Raw genomic sequence first — 19,522 nt, forward strand, 5'->3', positions numbered from 1 at the left:
TATAAATACTATATAATAGAAAAATAATTCTAAAACATAGAGCAATCCTTTATAACAACATGAATGGGTGACATATTTCAAAAATAAAAATTTGTTGTTTTCAAACTGCGATTTAGTCATAGAAATGTAATTCTTATTTAATGAATCTGAAAATAAAATGGTAGTTTCACTCTGTCGCACATTACAGAATGCAATTGACATATATTGTCCTATTTCCCTTGATCCTATTGGCTTTGTGGTTATCAAAGGAATCAACTTAATGGTAATTAACTATAGCTTAGCTGCCCTTGTGCCCAGCTAGTAATGTAGGAGTTTTTTTTTCTTTTCTCATTAATGTTTCCCTTAGTTTTCCCTGGGAGTTCCTTTTTTATTTTTATTTTTTAAATGTTTTTATCAGGGCCTTGCTCTGTTTCCCAGGCTGGTCTTGAACTCCTGGCTTCAAGCAATCCTCTTGGCTTGGCCTTCCAGAGTGCTGAGATTACAGGCGTCAACCACTGCACCCAGCCCTTCTCTGCGAGTTCTTGTTAGTGTCTCACATGAGTTCGTCAACAGTTTTGTGCAGAACATGTGACATCCTCCATGTTCTGCCTCAGTTCATCCTTGTGGCCTGCTCCCTGTAATAAGCTGGTGGAGAGCACCTCAGCCTTTCCCCAATAGCATCTGTATCATGACCAAGAGCACTCCTTCCAGAGAGTTCCGAGTGGACCAGAGGCAAAATGTGTAGAACTTAGAAATCACCATCTCCAGTATGTGCCACCATTTGTCATTGAAACCTCAATGTGTGCTGCTTGTCCTGCAGGATCTGACCAGAGTTGTGATGTGAAGAATTGTCTACAACTATGAAGAAAAATAAAAGTGAATTCTTAACTAACTTCATATAAAAAAGTATATTTCAGATAGATTAAAGACCTAAATATGAATGGTCAAACTATAAAGTAAATAGAAAAGAATATGAGGGAATCCTTTTGTCATAAAGAACTGAGGAAGGATTTTTTTTTTTTTGAGACAGAGTCTTGCTCTGTCGCCAGGCTGGAGTGCAGTGGCGCAATCTTGGCTCACTGCAACCTCTGACTCCCTGGCTCAAGTGATTCTCCTGCCTCCTGAGTAGCTGGGATTACAGGCACGTGCCACTACGCCCAGCTAATTTTTGTATTTTTAGTAGAGACAGGGTTTCACTGTGTTGGCCAGGATGGTCTCCATCTCTTGACCTGGTGATCCACCCACTTTGGCCTCCCAAAAGGCTGGGATTACAGGCGTGAGCCACCGTGCCCGGCCTGAGGAAGGACTTTTAAATAAAACCTTAGTATGAAAATAATCAGGCCAGGCATGGTGGCACATGCCTATAATCTCAGCACTTTGGGAGGCTGAGGTAGGTGGATCACTTGAAGTCAGGAGTTCAAGACCAGCCTGACCAATATGGTGAAACCCCCATCTGTACTAAAAATACAAAAATTAGCCGGGTGTGGTGGTAAATGCCTGTAATCCCAGCTACTTGGGAGGCTGAGGCATGAGAATCACTTGAACCCAGGAGGTGGAGGTTGCAGTGAGTCAAGATCGTGCCACTGCACTCCAGCCTGGGAGACAGTAAGACTGTCTCAAAAAAAAAAAAAAAAAAAAAAAAAAAATTCAAACCTACCAATCATTAACCTCATGATTTATTATTGCTATTGTTTCCATACTAAGGCTTTCTGTTTTACAAGGGAAACTGTGGACAAAGTTTACCAATGATGCACTGGGACACTTAGATCATGAGCAGAGCACTTGCACGTATTCCACCGGCCCCATAATAAATCATAAAAATGTCAAACCAGTGCTCCCTGTGCACTAAAGAGGATTTTATGAAAACAATGTAGCTAATATCTCTGAACAAATACCTGTGAATACCTGTGAATATGTGACTAGTGGTTTGCTCCATTCAGTGCACACTAGACAATGGGTATAGAGAAAACGGAGAGGAAAAAACAATAGAAGGAAAACAATCTAGATTGAAGAAAGACACAAGCTCTCAGAAGAAAAAGATCCACTAAATTCCAAGCAGAATGAATGAAAGAAAATTCCAGAGTTAGATACAACCTTGTGAAATTGAGACTGCAAGTAAGTGAAAGAAATATGTCTCCTAGGTAAAAGAAATAGCCCTTTAAAGGAACAAGAAAAACAGCAAATCAGCTGGGCGAGGTTGCTCATGCCTGTAATCCCAGCACTTTGGGAGGCCAAGGCAGGTGGATCACTTGAGGTCAGGAGTTCGAGACCAGCCGGACCAACATGGTGAAACCCCCTCTCTACTAAAAAATAAAAAAAATTAGTCAGGCATGGTGGCAGGCGCCTGTAATCCCAGCTACTCAGGAGGCTGAGGCAGGAGAATTGCTTGAATCCAGGAGACAGAGGTTGCAGTGAGCCAAGAACACGCCATTGAACTCCAGCCTGGGTGACAGAGAGAGATTCTGTCTCAAACAAACAAACAAACAAACTTAGCAAATTAATGCAAAAAGGTAAGGGAGCAATGACATCTTGGTTTTCAAGGCATACAGTTTTGAACCTGGAATCCCATATACAGCCAAATTATCAATTAAGCATATGGGCAAAGTAAAGGTATTTTCAGACATGCAAGAGTTTAACAAAGTTACATTCTACATAATCTTTATGAGAAAATTCCCCTAGGCGATATTGGATACAGGAAACTATGGGGTCTGTCCTAAGAAAGCTGGAGAGGGAAGTCCTAGGATGGACTTCTTATGCAGATAGAAACAGGTTCATGATGAAAAAGGAAGTCAAAGGCTCTGGCAGGGAGGGACTCCTCTAAGAAGAGCCGATTTCGTGAAATAGATAATACAATTGAGATGCTGGATCAAGTTGAGGCTTTGGTGGAAGCACCTGTGACCAGTTAAAGATGGTTGCAGCTTTTTAAAATCAGTCTTCCAATCAGGAGGTGGAATTAAGTTCTCCTGTTCTTGAGTCTGGTCTGGTGACTCAGCTGACTAATAGAAAGTCACTGAGTGACTTTCTAGTCTAGGTCATAAGAAGCCTTGCAGCTTCTGCCTGATTTTCTTTCTGTCTTAGAAGCCGGTCACCATATAAGAAGTGCTGCTTTTTTGAGAACACGGTGCGATGGAAAAGCCCAGGCCTCATCTTTAGGGTAAGAGCATCCATTTTTTTTTTCCTTTTTTCTTTTCTTTTTCTTCTTCTTCTTTTTTTTTTTTTGAGACGGAGTTTTGCTCTTGTTGCTTAGGCTGGAGTGCAGTGGAGCTATCTCGGCTCACTGCAACCTCTGCCTCCCGGGTTCAAACAATTCTCCTGCCTCAGCCTCCCGAGTAGCTGAAACTACAAGCATACGCCACCACGCCCGGCTAATTTTTTTGTATTTTTTAGTAGAGACAGGGTTTTTCTGTGTTGGTCAGGCTGGTCTTGAACTTCTGACCTCAGGTGATCCACTCGCCTCGGCCTCCCAAAGTGCTGGGATTACAGGAGTGAGCCACTGCGCCCGGCCAGAGCATCAATTTTATTTTGCTTTTGTGAACACTCTTTTAAGTGACATGGCGGCCAAGATATAAGGTGTATAGAAAAGGAATAATCTTAGCACAATAATAATTATAATACAAACGATGATTATTGGATTGACAATTGTGGATCCAATTAGCCGGGCGCGGTGGAGGGCGCCCGTAGTCCCAGCTACTGGGGGAGGCTGAGGCAGGAGAATGGCGTGAACCCGGGAGGCGGAGCTTGCAGTGAACCGAAATCGCGCCACTGCACTCCAGCTTGGGCGACAAAGCGAGACTCCGTCTCAAATTTAAAAAAAAGTTGATTGTAGATCCAACCGAAATCAACTCCTAAAAGACTTTATTTTGGCTAGAGAAATGGAAATGTACCTAACTTGACAGGGAAGAAACAGTAAAACAAACCTGCCCTTTACGGAGGAATCAACATTAAAGGGTCTCTGTGAGGCAATCACATTGAACTTTTGTTAGGCAAATATGGGGTAGAAAATTGCCTTGCTTTGGCATATAAAGAACTTCTCCAGGTTAAATGCAGTTCAAATTGCGCTCAGTCTACTTTTTTTTGTCTTATGAAACCTCTTTCCTTTATGTTTCATGATACTGAAAGTTCAGTCTGGTGAGATCTCTCTTAAAAATGAAAGCAACCTATAGTCATCTCTTTTGGAAATATCAATCACCATCTCAGTGCAGATTTCAATTTTTACAAAGTTTTAAATGCATGTGCATGTTTTAAGTAGTTTCCTTTACAAGGTAAGATTTAGTGCAGCAAAGAGTCATTGTTAAATTGTACCTTACATTTGTTAACAATAATTAACAAACAGTTGTTAATTATTTAACACAGTGATTCTCAAACTTGAGCATGCATTAGAATCACCTGGAAGACTTGTTAAATCACAGGTTGCTGTACTGCACCCCAGAGTGTCTGATTCAGTAGGTCGGGTGGAGCCCAGGAATTTGCATTTCTAGTAAGTTTCTAGGTGACGCTGATGCTGTTGGTTCAGGAGCTACACTTTATGGACCACTGACTTAAGATAGAATGAATTCCCAGTAAACTCTATCTTTCTTCTTTCCTTCCATGCGTAGGGTTTTTTGTTTCATGCTCTAGAACAGCTCTGGATAACTTTATGGTTTTGAGAAACCAGTTCACCATGCTGTTTCTCCAGTCTGCAGTGCTTTACAGAGGTTTAATCCCTAAACACCATGGAGAACATTATTTTAAATAGCAATGTAAATTATGTAAATGCAAAGGTACTGAAGGCCTAAGATAGAAGGTGGAAATGAAGAAGCTGGGGGGGTGTAGAGAGGAATCAAGACTGGGGGCGCAAAGAGCTTCGTTTCACATAGTTGGGGAGTCAAGGAGACTGTCTAAAGATTATTGAACAAGAAGCAGAGATGTAATTATAACATTTAAAGCTAAATAAGTAACCATGAATAGAACTTAATAATACCCCTGTCAAACATAGGTTAGGGGAGGAGAAGGTAAGGTGAGGGTGACATAAGTAAGTCAATTCTCTATCTTTCAAGGGGATAGTCCATAATATCATCCAAATTTAGTAAGTCAAGAATTTAGATTATCTAGAACTAAGGAGAAAACCAGTAGAAAATCTAAACCCAGAAACTGATGAAACAGGTTGTCCCTCGGAACTGGAACTGAGGGTGGAAGTTTGGGATAGAAGATGGTTGCTTTTTGTTGTACGTTCTTTGGTGGAAATTAATTAAAAAAAAATATGCTAGCATTTCTCTGACTAGAAACAGTCATACTAGCTACGTGGCTAAGGACTATTGAATAAAATTGCAATTCACGTGTTTGAATCTTGATTCTGACTAGCATCCATGATTTTGGGCAAGTTCTTTGGAGTCTTTAACCTCGGTTTCCTTTCTTAAAAATTGGGAAGATAGTAGTAATTTCGCATCAGTTGTTCTAAGAAATAGATGCAATAATTGTGCATGAAGATGATTTAGCACAATACCTGGCACATTATGCCTAAATAAACATTAGCTATTATTATTATTAGTGTCATTATAATCATACTGACAACAAACTGGAGACTGGATTCGTAGGAGTTGGAGGCAAAGGTAGCCTGGAGGCAGGAAAGCCACATCTGGTCCCTGTACGTATTTCTGGGTGATGTGATATGCTACATTTATTTACATCATATGCACCTGTGTGTGTGTGTGTTTGCCTTGTTGCACCTTTCTCAGAAATCGAGGGAGCACTAAAGGAGTATTTCAGTAAGTCTGATTCAACAAAATAGCTTTTAAAAATGTTTTTATTTTTTAACTTCTATGGATACATAGTAGGTGTATATATTCATGGGGTACATGAGATGTTATGATACAGGTATGCAAGGCAGAATAATCACATCATGGAGAATGGGGTATCCAGCCCCTCAAGCATTTATCCTTTGAGTTACAAACAATCCAATTATCTCTTTTAGTTATTTTTAAAAGTACAATAAAATTGTTATTGACTATAGTTGTCCTGTTGTGCTATAAAATAGTAGGTCTTGTTCATTCTTTCTATTCTTCTGTACCCATTTACCACCCCCACATCCCTCTCAGACCCCCCCACTACCCTTCCCAGCCTCTGGTAATCATCCTTCTACTCTCTATTTCCATGAGTTAAATCGTTTTGATTTTTAGATTCCACAAAAAAGTGAGAATATGTGATGTTTGTCTTTCTGTGCCTGACTTATTTCACTTAACATAACGATCTTCAGTTCTGTTCATGTTGTTGCAAATGATAGGATCTCATTCTTTTTTATGGCTGAATAGTACTCCATTGTATATAAGCATCACATTTTTTTTATCCATTCATCTGTTGATGAACACTTGGGTTACTTCCAAATCTTGGCTAATGTGAACAGAGCTGCAACAAACATGAGAGTGCGGATCTCTTGGGTATATAACCAGCAATAGGATTGCTGGATTATATGGTAGCTCTATTTTTAGTTTTTTGGAGAACCTCCAAACTGTTCTCCATAGCGGTTGTACTGATTTACATTCCCACCAACAATGTACAAGGGTTTGCTTTTCTCCACATCTTTGCCAGCACTTGTTCAACAATATAGCTTTATATAGCTTTGGAAAATGAAGAGAATAAAGGGTCATGGAATCTAGAAAGAAATGAGTCCTGTTCCATACTTATCTTTGCTGGAGCCCACATGGAGGGAATAGCATCCTTTCAGGGTACTCTGGCGAGGAGTTCCAAATGGGGCATGCTGGGGAGTTGAACTTGAATACATGGGCTCTGCTTCCAGATGAATAACTTAGGAGCAAGTGACTTGAGCCGACCTCATTCTCCTGCCCCATCAATACTTGAGAAAGGTGTGGTTATGCTGGTTAAAGTTCAGCATATTTAATAATTCATCTGCTAGTTGAATTATTCTATATAACCTGATCCTGAAGTCATAACTTGACTAAAATGAGTGCAATGAAAAATGTCCCATTGTCACAAGAAGCTCGCCTATGGACATAGCACTAATAAAATCCTGACCTGCACAGGTCAGTACATCATAATTATTGGAGTTTCCATCACCAGAGCAACTTGGCATGTTAATACATAAATATATCTAGAGAAGGGACCTGGGCCAGGACAGGGAAGGCTGAAGATTTCCCATATGGCCTTTAATAACTCACATTAGGGCTGTGGGTCCTGAAAACCTTTCAAGTCGGTATTTCAAATTATACTGTTTCATCTATCCAGAGGAATATGTGATATGTGATCTGTTGGGTCTGTAGCTCAGGTGAGAGCCTTGGCGGGCATGGAGGACAGACCCTAAGGTGGCCCCCACGATTCCTGCCGCTTGGTGTTCATGCCCTGTACAATCCTCTCCCCTGGTGTGTGGGCAGGAAGCTATTGCTTCTAGCCAATAGCATATGGCAAAGATGAAGTAATTTTGGAAATGGCACTTAAGGTCCCAATAGGTTAATTTTTAGGTAATCAAGAGGGAGATTATTCTAAGGGGACCTGACTTGATCAGGTGAAAATCCTTAAAGGAGGTACTGGGCCCTCCCTGAGGACATGGATTCTCCTTATAGGCTTGATAAAATAAGCAGCCATGTTAAAGGTGCCCCTGTGGCAAGGAATTGTCAGCAGCTTCCATGACCTGAGGGTAGCCTCTAGTCTCCAGCTGGTAAAACACCAGGACTTCAGTCATACACCCTTAAGAAAATGGGTTACTTCAACAATCTGAATGAGCTTGGAAGCAGACTTGCACCCAGTGAAGCCTTCAGTTGAGAATGCAGGCCAGCTGAAACCTTGACTGCAACCTTTCTGAGCCAGTTAGGCTGTGCCCAGACTTCTGACCCATGGAAACTATGAGATAATAAATGCTTGTTGTTGTAAGTCACTACATTTGTGTTAATTTGTCATGAAGCATTAGGAAACTAATACAGAGAGGTGGCGTCGGGGGAGTGTCAGGGAAGACAAGGAGGGGAAAGAAGACAGAGGGAAGAAATAATGAATAGTGCATACTAAATTTAAATTGGCTTTCCTAAAACTGTGAGCCTCACCTCTTCTTTTATTCCTTTCTACCCTATACAGTATTTATATTTTAGGCTGCAGAACATGTTGGGCCACATCTGAAAGGACTTGGGAATAGCCTTGAAACCCAACCAAGAAGGAAATTGGGACCAGGAATAGGTAGAAAGATGGGAGAAAAAGCAGAGGAAAGCTTAGGCTCTGAGCTGAGGGCTGGTGTGAGCTCAGACTGTGTTGGAAAGGACATGTTTTAGGAAACAACCGCTATGTTGGCTGTTAGGTCAGTATTTGCCACCACACTTCACACTCTCCAATATCTTTGTCAACAATTCACAAGCTAATGTGTAGCCAACATTTTACAGCAGATTTTCAAATCTTGGGGAAGAAATAATTATCCATGCAAATCACATATCATCATGTAAGACATCCAAAGGCTAAGAACAAGTGAGTGTATTTGAGTCTATGTATGTGTGTGTATGTTTTAATTTTTAAGGAGGTGCTCAGTTGTCTTTCCACCTAGGACTTGGGGCCAAAAAAATGGATTTGGCTAAGTCAAGCTTATGGTCTAATGAAGGAAGGTCTTTATCTGCAACTCTCTCTATTGCACGTATCATTTAAATTTCTTCAGCAGCGTCTATATGAAATGAGTGTCGTGTACTAACTGATCAGAGTTGGTTCCTTTCTCCAAATTCTAGGCAAATGCCTGACTTATATGTGATTTCTTCCTCAGAAGCCTATAATGTTCCCTCCGAGAACTTACTGCAATCTGTCATTATTCTGTTTATTTTTCACTCTTTTTTGTCTGCTTGCCCACTAGAACTGCACTGTACAATGTAGTAGGCAATAGCCACATGTGAATGTTTAAATTCAATTAATTAAATTACATAAAGTTTAAAATTTGGTTCCTTAGTCATACTGGCCACATTGGGAATACTCAGCAGCCACATATAACTATTTGCTATCATATTGAGTATCACAGATTTAGACACTTTCCGTTATTGCAGAGAGTTCTATTGAACAGTGCTGAATGCTATACATTTAGTCCTCATTATTCATGGTACTGATATGGATACATTTCAGTTACTATGATTTTGCTAATCTACCAGGCCCCAACAACATTGTTTAAATTTCAGTTACCATGATATGTTAACTGAATTGCATAAAGCATAAATTTTGCCATTAACTGTTCAATCCAAAAATCACTACACAAATAAAAGGTGTGCATCATGGTCAGCAATCAATTGCCTTACTTCTTTCCAAGTCTGCCACTGATTGGTCTGTTATTCAGCTCATGCACACACAGCAAAGCAAGTAGCTGTGCTGCCTCCTTTTGCTTTCCCTCATGTGATAAGGCCATGTAATGTTTAATAAAATTGGAGCATTGATAGAGAGAACTGGTCAACAAGGATGAAAGTGCAGCAAAGAAACAAAAGTGATAACACTGGAAGTGAAATTAAAATAAGATATCAATGGAGTCATCAAAGAAGTAGCTGACAGCAGGAATGACGTTGCCCTCATTTGAGACTGTAGATGTGCCACCAGAGAGATGCAGTGAAGGTACATGTATCAACATAAATAAGGGGAGAAGTTTTGAGGAAAAGGATGAAGCTGTCTCAGAGAAAGTGACACTGGAAAAAAAAAAAACCACTTCGCATGAAAGGAACTCTCTTGGAGATATTTCACAATAATAAAAACACAAATGATAAAATATTGGAAGCTTTGACAATTTGCCAAAGGCATAGAAGAAGATGCTTACCTATATCATTGAGCTATACGATGAATAAAAGAAGGCAAGCACTGTTCAGACTCCTCTTGATGAATTTTTACAAAAAGGATTCAGTTTAATTCTCAAGGTTTCTAATAGTTTAAATTATTGTATACTAAATAAATATCAATTGTACTGCACTTTTTCATGTCCCTATACATTAATAACTGACAATAAGAGAGTATTTAAGTTTTGACAAAAATTGTTGTAGGTCATGGAGCAGGTATAATTTTTCTCATTGATTATTGATTGCTTTGCAGAGTTTCACCTTGCATGGTCACTTTCCCAGTCCTGCACTACCATGCAAAGGAAGGCTGCTTGTAATGCTAACTCACTCTGAACTTCTACTTTCTTGAGGAATGAAAAAGGTTTGCCAATTCTAAATGGGCGCTCCATCTTTGGCAGGGACAATGTCAGTCATATTCACCATCGTACCCACCTGTAGCACTTAGGACGATGTCTGCCTAGATTAGGAAGTTAATAATAGCTGGTGAATGATGAGTGAAAAAATAGATCCATCTTCCTTTAAGTGGCAGGTGGGAAGAAATTATAAATCATTAATGAAAAAGCAAGATAGGAAATGGGAACTAATCAAAATGAAAACAGCAGAAATATTACATGGCTGGAGGTTACCAAGAAAGCTAAATTCCACCAATCCCACATACATCCACTACCAAAGTGAATTCTGCCTATAGTGATGAATGATGACACCACAAATGGCACAGAATTTTGGTCCAGACTTTAGAGTAGAAAATGTGAATTAACACGAAGAATGAAAAAATTAAAAACCCCAAACAAACGACCCCAAAACCCAGTGCTCTGAAATTAATGTGTAACAGAAAATTAAGATGCAATGATAAATATAGACAGTTTCACGGAAGGTAGCTGGTTAATTTGAAGTTGAATGGTGCAGTAAGTTACTTTGGATATTATCTATCTCTTTCAGTGATGCAGGATTTAAGCCATTCCATTATTTTGTGTCGCAACAAATATTTGATAGAGATACAGATTGTTCTTCTGTGGATTTTCTATGTATAGGCTTTGGAATTAAAAAGTGAGATGGGTAGGCCAGGGTATAGGTGGAATAAATAAAAAATATCCAATTTAATGATATTCAAATTGTTATGAATAAAAATTCAGTTCAAAAGGCGAGATTCTTAATCTTTGATCTATCAAAGCTGAAAAGCTATTGCTGCAACCTGACTTTAAAAGAAGATTTGGGATGTTACATACAAATTTATTTTTCATAGTTTTTGCATTGGTAGAGGGAGAGCTAGTATGGAAATCTATAAAACCAAACTGATAGCTAGTTTTACAGACCCATAGTCGCACACATACACACACACACATACACACACACACACACACACCACTATCTACACAAATCAAAATTGACCACTTTCAAAGCAAAGACAAAATCAGGTTAGAGACAATGTAATATTGATGCAACTTTTTCCTTCTTTTTTTAGTCTTTTTTTTTTCCTTTTTTTTTTTTTGAAACGAGGTCTCTCTATGTTGCCTCACAAGTAGCTGGGATTACAGGCAAACACCACTGTGCCTGGCAATATTAATGTATTTTGATCCCCATGAAGGTTTCTAAAGGTTTGGAAGAGATAATGAATTACCTGAACGTAGGTGATTTGTTTTCCATTTCAAAAATCACACAATTTTGCAGGGTGATAACCAGTCAAAAGGAAAACACAGCCCGCCCCCCACTGCCAAATCAAGGATAATCCAGGCAGGATAAATTAGAGCACTGTCCTGGGTCACTCAGAAGTAACATTCAGAGAATTAATAACTGGCATTTAGAACTATACGAAAGCAGAACATAAACAAATGAGGATTGTCTTTCCTAAGAGAAATCATAACGAAAGATAAAATTTATAGCAAAAGGAATTGAGCCATTGTGGTATTGCTATAGCTAGTGATTTCAGGCTTTCTTTGCTGGAAAATAATTTCGTTTGCGATTAGACTAATTTCTGCTGAGTTTAAGGTTAGTGGGATCTGTGTTAATTTTAATGTCTGAGCAATTGCAATCATTTTTTGATTTTTTTTTCTTGAAGCTAATGCTGTGTAGTTGTTGATCTGAGCACTCTGTCTTTCCACATCTATCATATCCCTTCTGATGAACCCACTTATGTGAAATATGCTGGGATGGACACTCAGGTACAAGGGCAACTCTGGTCAGAACAACTCTCTGAGCCAAAAGCAAAGCTCATAAACAAATAAAATACAAATAACTTTACTATGTAATACAGTAAGAGATGGAACGAAGAGGCCCTAAATTGTGGGCAATGGTTATCTTTGGAGGTTGGGTTTATAGGGGACTTTTACTTTCTCCATCATTTATTTCTGTAATGTTTATTTGATAATATTAAGGAATTTCCAATTTTTAAAATGCAAAAATGTCATTGTGGTTATGTTTAAAAGTTCTCACAGGATATTCTTACTGAAATATTCATGGGCTAAGCACTATGATATCTGGGACTTGCTTCTAAATCATACAGTGGGAGAGGAGGTGGGTAGAAATACGGAAAATAAGATTAGACATGAATCGGTACATAATGAGTCCACATGAATTCATATGATTGTGTCTACTTTTGTTTGAAAGATTTGTGCTAAAAGATTAATAAAAATGGTAGGAGATAAACTTAGCAAAGTAGACTGGGGACTAAATGTAAAGAACCGTGAGTATAAGGAAGGTTTATCCTCTAGTTCAGTGCTCTCCAGATTTCAGTGAATGCAACCCTACCTGCGACAATATTGTTACATGCATGCACCAGGCATATGCTTATTTATTCATTCATTTATTTATTTATTTAAAATTATATACATGTACCATTGTACTATTATGCCATTATAAAACATACACAAACATAAAAAAGCTAGATAAAAATAAGCACAAGTATTGTTCTAATATGTTCTTCCTACACTCTATGGACCTGGACCCCGGTTAGGAGCCCCATGCTTTGTGAATGTGGGGGCCCCTTGAAGTTTTCTGAATAGCAAAGAGTTTATTTATAAGAAACAGAAACTTACTGGCGCAGTTATGGGAGGTTGATTAGAAGGACCCAGAGCTACTTCCCTGAGGCTTCTCAAAGAACTTGAATGGACTGGGAAGTTGTTCTAACTAGATATGTGACTTGAACAAGGATGGTCACTTCCTTGTACCCTTCTTTTACATATATGCAATACACATAATGTGTTCTGCACACAGTCAGGATACAATATGCATATAAAACAAACAAACATTCCCCCACATATTATCTTGGGCAGTATATTTAACACAACGATTATGATGATAATAATAGCTAACATTAATTGAATACTTACTCTCTGCCAGGTATTGTGGTAAGAACTTTACATACACATTTTTACTCAAAAATCATGACAACCCTATGGAAATCAATCTTATAATTGACTTTATTTTATTATGAGGAAATTGAGTCTAGAAAAAGTAGCTTTCCCAACACGAAAGGGCTAGAAAATGGCAGAGTCAAAATTTAAATAAGATGTTTCTGACCCCAAACCCCATATCCGTAACAACTCATCCATATTGCCTCCAGAGAGAATAGTGTCCAAACCAGCAGATTGTTGTGATGATTAAATGAGATAATATAGTTAATATGCTTAGCACACTGTCTGACATAGGGCACACATCCTATTAATAGGTTAGGATTTTAGTACACAGAATGATATTTACTAAGATTTTCCACAGTAAACACCACTAATATCTCTCAATATCAAAACATCAATATTTATAATTATAATTGTAATGAAATAATGTTTTATTATTTAGTTAAACATTATTTATAATAACACACGCCTAAACTCCTTTTCTTCGCTGCCATCCATAACCACGTGTGGCTTTTGTTGTTGAGTCCCTGTGGAATGGCTGACTAGAGAGAGATTGCAATTGTGGACTGTGTTATGCCTCCTTCTCAGTAGGCTACAAAAGTAGAAATATTTGCACCTGGTGTACTCCCGTCGTATTCTTAAGGAGCCACCTGTCTAAGTAGGAGTGCATGTAACTTGAGCACTGAATGACCCAGGAAATATATATATATACATATCGATTTTATTTTATGACTGCAGGGTACTTTTAGAGGCGTGACAGTCCTGGAAAGTTCTTTGCATTCCATTGGTTTCACTTGAACTGGTCAAATATACCACTTCCATTTCTTTCTTTTTTTTTTTTTCAGATTTCATATTTTTATCAGCCAATCCAGATTAAGTATTTATTTAATAAATACTTAACTATTTACTCATGGTTCCCATGGTTACAGTAGCCATTTCTCCCCGATTTTCTGGAACATCGAAGATTTGAGATTTTGTCCCAGTACTACGCTGTAATTCCAAATTTGATTGGCAGCCTTAGCCTCTGTAGAGGCGGTGATGCATGAAGCCCTATGCTGAGAGCTGTAATCTGAGATGAGACTCACAGGTGCTGGTGTGTGGTCTGGTCTACATTACTGAATCAATACTTAATTTTGATGATCATTAAATGTTCCTTTTTGTAAGTTTGCAAATACTTTACTAAATGTCCCATCATTCTAAAGGGAATTTTAAGTTTCATCGTTGAGTTGGGGTGGGGGGAAGATAATGTCTTTGGTTTGTAGAGTTTTGACATTTAGTCAAAGCAGATCTTTCCATCAAATAATTAATTTTGGCATTATTCCATACATTTTATGTAATGAGATATTCTATAACTCTAGGTATTACCTAGGAAACTGCCCATCATCCCCTCTGTTCTTCTCCCTGGGAAGTTCTTTAAATGCTAGAAACACTGTGAAGAGCATTTGTGCTGACACAGTAGAATCCACCCCCACCAATTTGTAGCCCAAATAGCAAAAACCCAAATTAAATATGTGGGATTCTTGGAAGAAAGCATCCAGTAACCAAATACTATGAGCAAAAAATTAATTTATTACAGATATAGTCTCTAGTAATTCATAATAGCTTCTTGAATTTTAAATGTCTTTTTGCTATTTCCAATGCTTAAAAATCATAATTTTAAAACATAAGTACTGTTTTATATACATTGTAATTTCTTTTCTTTTCTCTCTCTTTTTTTGTTTTGTGTTTTACTTCTAAATATGAATGATATGATCTCCAAGTATCTACTTGGAAAGAAAGGGGATAGGATTCATTGTTTTGCTCTAACATGGTAGAATTTAAAATTTCACATCATATACCTGGAGTTTTAACTATATGAAAAATAGCCAAATGTCATCACTTTCTTGGATATTTCTTTTACGTGTATATATATGTATAATATAAACAGAATACATCTGATTAGTACATTTCAACATTTCATCAATGTGACTTTTATCTCCTATTTTATATAAAATAACAAAATATACAGAGAGAAGAAAGGAGACATCTGTTCATCATACACACAAAGTAAATAAAAGTTCATGTATGGCTTTGTAAAGGTAGATTATGACGTGACTTCCATATTTATTTGTTTAAAAGCCTCTTGAGAGAACGTGTCAGTGTGCTTACGAGAGCGGCCATGGTGGTTGAGTGTCGCGCCGAGAATCCAATATTAGGGTCCCCAGGGTTCTTTCCAGTGGCTGCTTCGGCAGCTTTCAGTAGACAAATGTAATTTATGACCACTTCATCGATCTTCCCTACAATTTCCTGCCGCTGTGTTTCTGAGTTCACGACTTTAACTAATCGCATGCAAGCTTCTGTTAGGCAACAGAGTACTTGAAAGCTGGAAGTCATAGCTAGGAGCATCTCCTCCGGGCTTTTCTCAGCCATCGCCATTTTCCTACAGGCACTTCCCAACTGTCTGGACTCAATGGATAACAGTTGCTTGTACTGAGAAAGTGTAAGGTCGTATGCTTCAGGGCGTGATTCCTCTCTCTTCTCCTTTGTTGCCCTGACGAGACAGAGCAGCTCATTGGCATCATTTTGGGCTGCAAGGAACCCATCAGGCATTGCATATGTGCTCTCCTTTAGGGCATTTATTCTTGCAATCCGGGCATCAAAAGCCAGGTTGCTGAAGTCCAAGTCATCTGGGCCTCGCAGGTCTTCTGCCCAGACCTTCAGCACTGACCCTCTGGATAGCTCCCCTCCTTGCTTCTGAATCGCCACAGCCAGACATGGGCTGCTTGGTTCTGGCATGGCTTGAGTCATCTGTGGTCTATAGAGGCAAGCGACCTGGACAGTGGCCTCTCCCCTCTCCTCCTCTTCCTCACCATCTTCATCCTGCCCTCGGTTCAGGAAGCAATAGCTGAAGGGTCCCCGGCATCTCCAATTGCTGCCCTCCAGCTTCCGCAAGGGTAATGTCCTATACAGCTTTGAGTCTTTATGAGCCACTGGGGACCTTTTGTGAAACCTCCCCTCAGAGCTCAAGTGCATCGAGCTTTGGGAAAAACTTTTGGTGAGCTTCCTCCCCAGGGGGAGTTCTGCTCGCCTTTCAGAACTGGCCTCCTGTGCTTCTGTGATGCCTGGACACTTTAAGCTGACTGCACCCTTGGTTCTTTCTCGGAAGGTCTCCAAATCGACAGATCCGGAGAGGACACTGCTGCTATGTCTCAGAGCCTTCTGGCTGGGGGGTGTCCTGAGGCTTCCCCCTCTCAGATCCGGTGGCCGCCAGCTCACAGCCTCTCCGTATGCCTGATTTGCTTGGGAGAAATCATTAGGGTCTTGATTTGGAATTGGCACCTTTGATTCCGAGTGAATGTTTGATGGTAGCAGGATGGGATCAGCTTCAGGATGTTGAGACCAAGCTGAAGGCATGCCTCCTCGTCTCTCCTTCCCAGGCTCTGTCAAAGCTACACTAGGGGTAGTAGAAAAACAGAGAGAATCATTAAGCATCTCCTGGGAGGCCATTTTTACTACATCTCTACATGATGTCTGTCATTTCTCAGGGATGTAGTCTGGAAGGGCTGCCGTATGCTAAGGTCACCCTGCTTTCCAAAGGCTGCCTCTTGATATCTCATAACAAATTTCCATTTTAATGAATATCAAGAAAATACTGGAACCTGTTATTTCTGGTACTGCTGATTCATTTGAAATTGTCTGGAAATCCCAAACATTTTCAGGGATTTCATGAATTGCCTTGCTACCAATATCTACCCATCAAAGCTTAGACACAGAAAACAACTATGTATAGATTATTCAAATATATTGAAGATATTAAGTTTCCTTTCAAGGGAATTAAGTTAAACCTGGCATCAGTTTCTTTCTTTATTTTCTTTTCCTTTCTTTCTTTCCTTTCTTTCTTTTAAAGAAGTGGCCTAATTTAATTAATGCAAATTAAATAAGTGAATCTTTTTAAGAGGATAGCATGAGGTTTGCCTGGTACAAAGTCTGAAGTTGAGACCTTGGGCCAGTTGCTCAACATTTTTGTTTTTTTTTGGTTTAAGAAAAGCTGTCATGTGAAGCAAATAATCCCCATCTCACAGAATATTTGTGAGAAGCAAGAGGTAACTCAGGTGAAAGTTCTTTATAATCATGAAGGATTAAACAGTGTGACTTAGTTTAGAAGTAAATATGCAGTTGGGTGATGAGTTAGGTAATATTCACAGATAACTTTTCCAAGGCAGGTAAAGCCAGTGGTGGGTTTTGAGAAAGTAGAAAATCTTAAAAGAACAGGAATGGAAAATGACCAATATAAGATCTCACTAACTTCTATTGACCTGTATGAAAAAGACACTATTGATGACATAATTTGAAACATGAAAATATGACAGAGTATCTGCTTTTGCCATATAATGACCAGCCAAGTGGATCAGTGAGGGGAATGCATACCATTGAGTGGTGGAGTAGTGAAGGTGGGATACAGAAGGTGGATGTGTTCTTGTTTCTATGTGTGTTTACACTTTATTATTTTGGGGAAAATAAAGCAGCTCATCAGGCATAACCTCAAAATCTTCCTGACACTGGGGTATGCCAGACACTTCAGAACATCTCTACAGGGCAGTCTTACAGAGTAGGGAGGAATCAGTAAGATTGCTGAAAGGCAAATAATCTCTCCAAACCCTTCCAATCTCCCTGATACCCTGCTCTTATTCTTCCTTGTCCCTCAATAATGAAATGGCAGAATTAGAAATCGGATGTCTTGGGAAGAAAATCAAACTGTTATGTGACTCTAAGCAATACTATCATATAACTAAAAGTCATACTGGGCATTGCTAAACATCTGCATTTAGAATTTAGGAAAAACATATTGCCCCATCAAATTCTGAAAGCAAACACAGAGCAAGATTATAAAGAGCAAATGCCATTTTCACCTTTGTAATCTTTAGTATTTATTAAATACTAGGGGATCAATGATTGGTACTTTACTGTTCTGTGGCCTTTTAAATTCTACCTTTTACTTTTCTTCCAGACTTTACGTTTGTAAGTTTGTTGTAAATATGGTTTACATGCTCCTGGCATGTCATACAAAGTGCTAAATCCATCATTGCTGTACCTGTGGTTTCCTTAATCTTGGGGAGCCGATGGCATCCATCTCTCAATGTGCCAAACAGGGGTTCGGTGTTAATGGCTGTGTGCAGAGCAGGCACTGTCATTCGTGGACACATCCCTTCTGTCTGTGGGTGCAGTTCCTTAAAGGTGGGTCCGTGGTTGGGAAGCCCAGGGGCTCTCTCCTCTGAAGGAATGTAATTCACGCCTTTCCCAGAAGCGTCAGGAATCAAGTGCTTCCCTAGGGAGGGGCAGAGCGGCGACTCCACGGGTGTGGCGCAGGCACTGCCGCTGCTGCCCGTGCCACAGCCTGCATCCACTGAAGAGCCTTGGGAGCTCTGCAGAGAAAAATGGCCCTCGCTTTGCAGCGATGACATCCGCTTGGCCAAGTGGTAGTCACAAAGGCGGGCCACACTCTCATCAGCCTCAGGAAGCTTGGAAGGATGGTCGCAGGTGGACGAGTCAGCGTCCTCTGGGTTATCTAAGTCTTTGGCTGAAGATGCACAGGTCACGTCAGTTAAGAAGTGGTCCCCTTGACCAAGTCCTGAGCCATCACTGGTTTCTCCATCAGGAGCTCCTTCTTCCTTCCCTTCGGCCTCCCTTGCCCCAAGACCAGAAGCTCTTGGAAAGGTTTTCCCTGTTGCTGCTTCTAATCCACTTTTTTCAGCCATCCCGCCTTCAGTGGCCACATACCATCTTTGGCTGTCCTTGCGAAAGGCAGTTCTCTCCAGGTTAAAAGTGCTCAGGTGTTGACTGTCCCGTGAAGACACAGTACCAAATTTACCACTGGCATCCTCCTCCATCTCTGCCGTTTTGGTCCCCTGCTGTTTTTTTCCTATTGTGTTCCCATTAGGGGGTGCCTTCCCCTCACCATCGGCCAGCTTGCTTTTCCTTTTGCTAGTGCAGGAGTATGCCACCGACCCCATGTGCAGTTTGCTGAAATAGTCAGTGACCGACTTAGTCTCCATGGTTTCAGGCTCCATCTCCATGTGGTCTGAGTGAAGTAACTGCTTGGAAGGCACAACTTTGGGCGGGAGGTCAGTTGCTGGCCTAGCAGCCAGGGTGTGCGAGGACTTTGGAGGCAAGCCCCCAGTGGGGGTCTTGGAGGCTGGGAACTCAGTCTGCTCTTCTGCAAGGGGGTGGTAGCCTTCGTGAGTGGCCAAGAACATGCGGGAGAGGTTTTCTGACTGTTTTTGTGCTGTGGCCAGTTCAGAACTCTCAGTCATTTCAGAAGAGTTAGTTTCATTGCCTGAGTCTGATGAAGACTCAGGACTATAAGCCCGCAAGATGGCTACACCTGCATGCCGTAAAAAACAATAACTGATTAATGGATGCATCAGAGGCACTTGGAGACATGTAAGA

General features: G+C 40.0%; 1 protein-coding gene across 3 annotated transcripts in view; it reads right to left on the reverse strand.

Annotated features, from left to right (window-relative positions):
* Nucleotides 1-12,530: 12,530 nt before the first annotated feature.
* LOC104678079 (FERM and PDZ domain-containing protein 4) overlaps nucleotides 12,531-19,522 on the reverse strand; it is a 120,787-nt gene continuing 113,795 nt past the window's right edge. The window contains exons 14-15 of one of the 3 annotated variants that reach the window (XM_030934116.1): nucleotides 18,168-19,457; nucleotides 12,531-16,524 (exon numbers count right to left, since the gene is read on the reverse strand). In XM_030934116.1, the coding sequence (XP_030789976.1) occupies nucleotides 15,200-16,524; nucleotides 18,168-19,457 (2,615 nt within the window). In that variant the 3' untranslated portion in view covers nucleotides 12,531-15,199. Of the gene's footprint in view, nucleotides 16,530-18,167; nucleotides 19,458-19,522 lie in introns of all 3 variants that reach the window. The other 2 variants (XM_030934118.1, XM_030934117.1) reach the window with 2 other exon arrangements.

This window comes from Rhinopithecus roxellana, chromosome 7, assembly GCF_007565055.1.
Source record: "Rhinopithecus roxellana isolate Shanxi Qingling chromosome 7, ASM756505v1, whole genome shotgun sequence".
NCBI classification, from domain to species: domain Eukaryota; kingdom Metazoa; phylum Chordata; class Mammalia; order Primates; family Cercopithecidae; genus Rhinopithecus; species Rhinopithecus roxellana.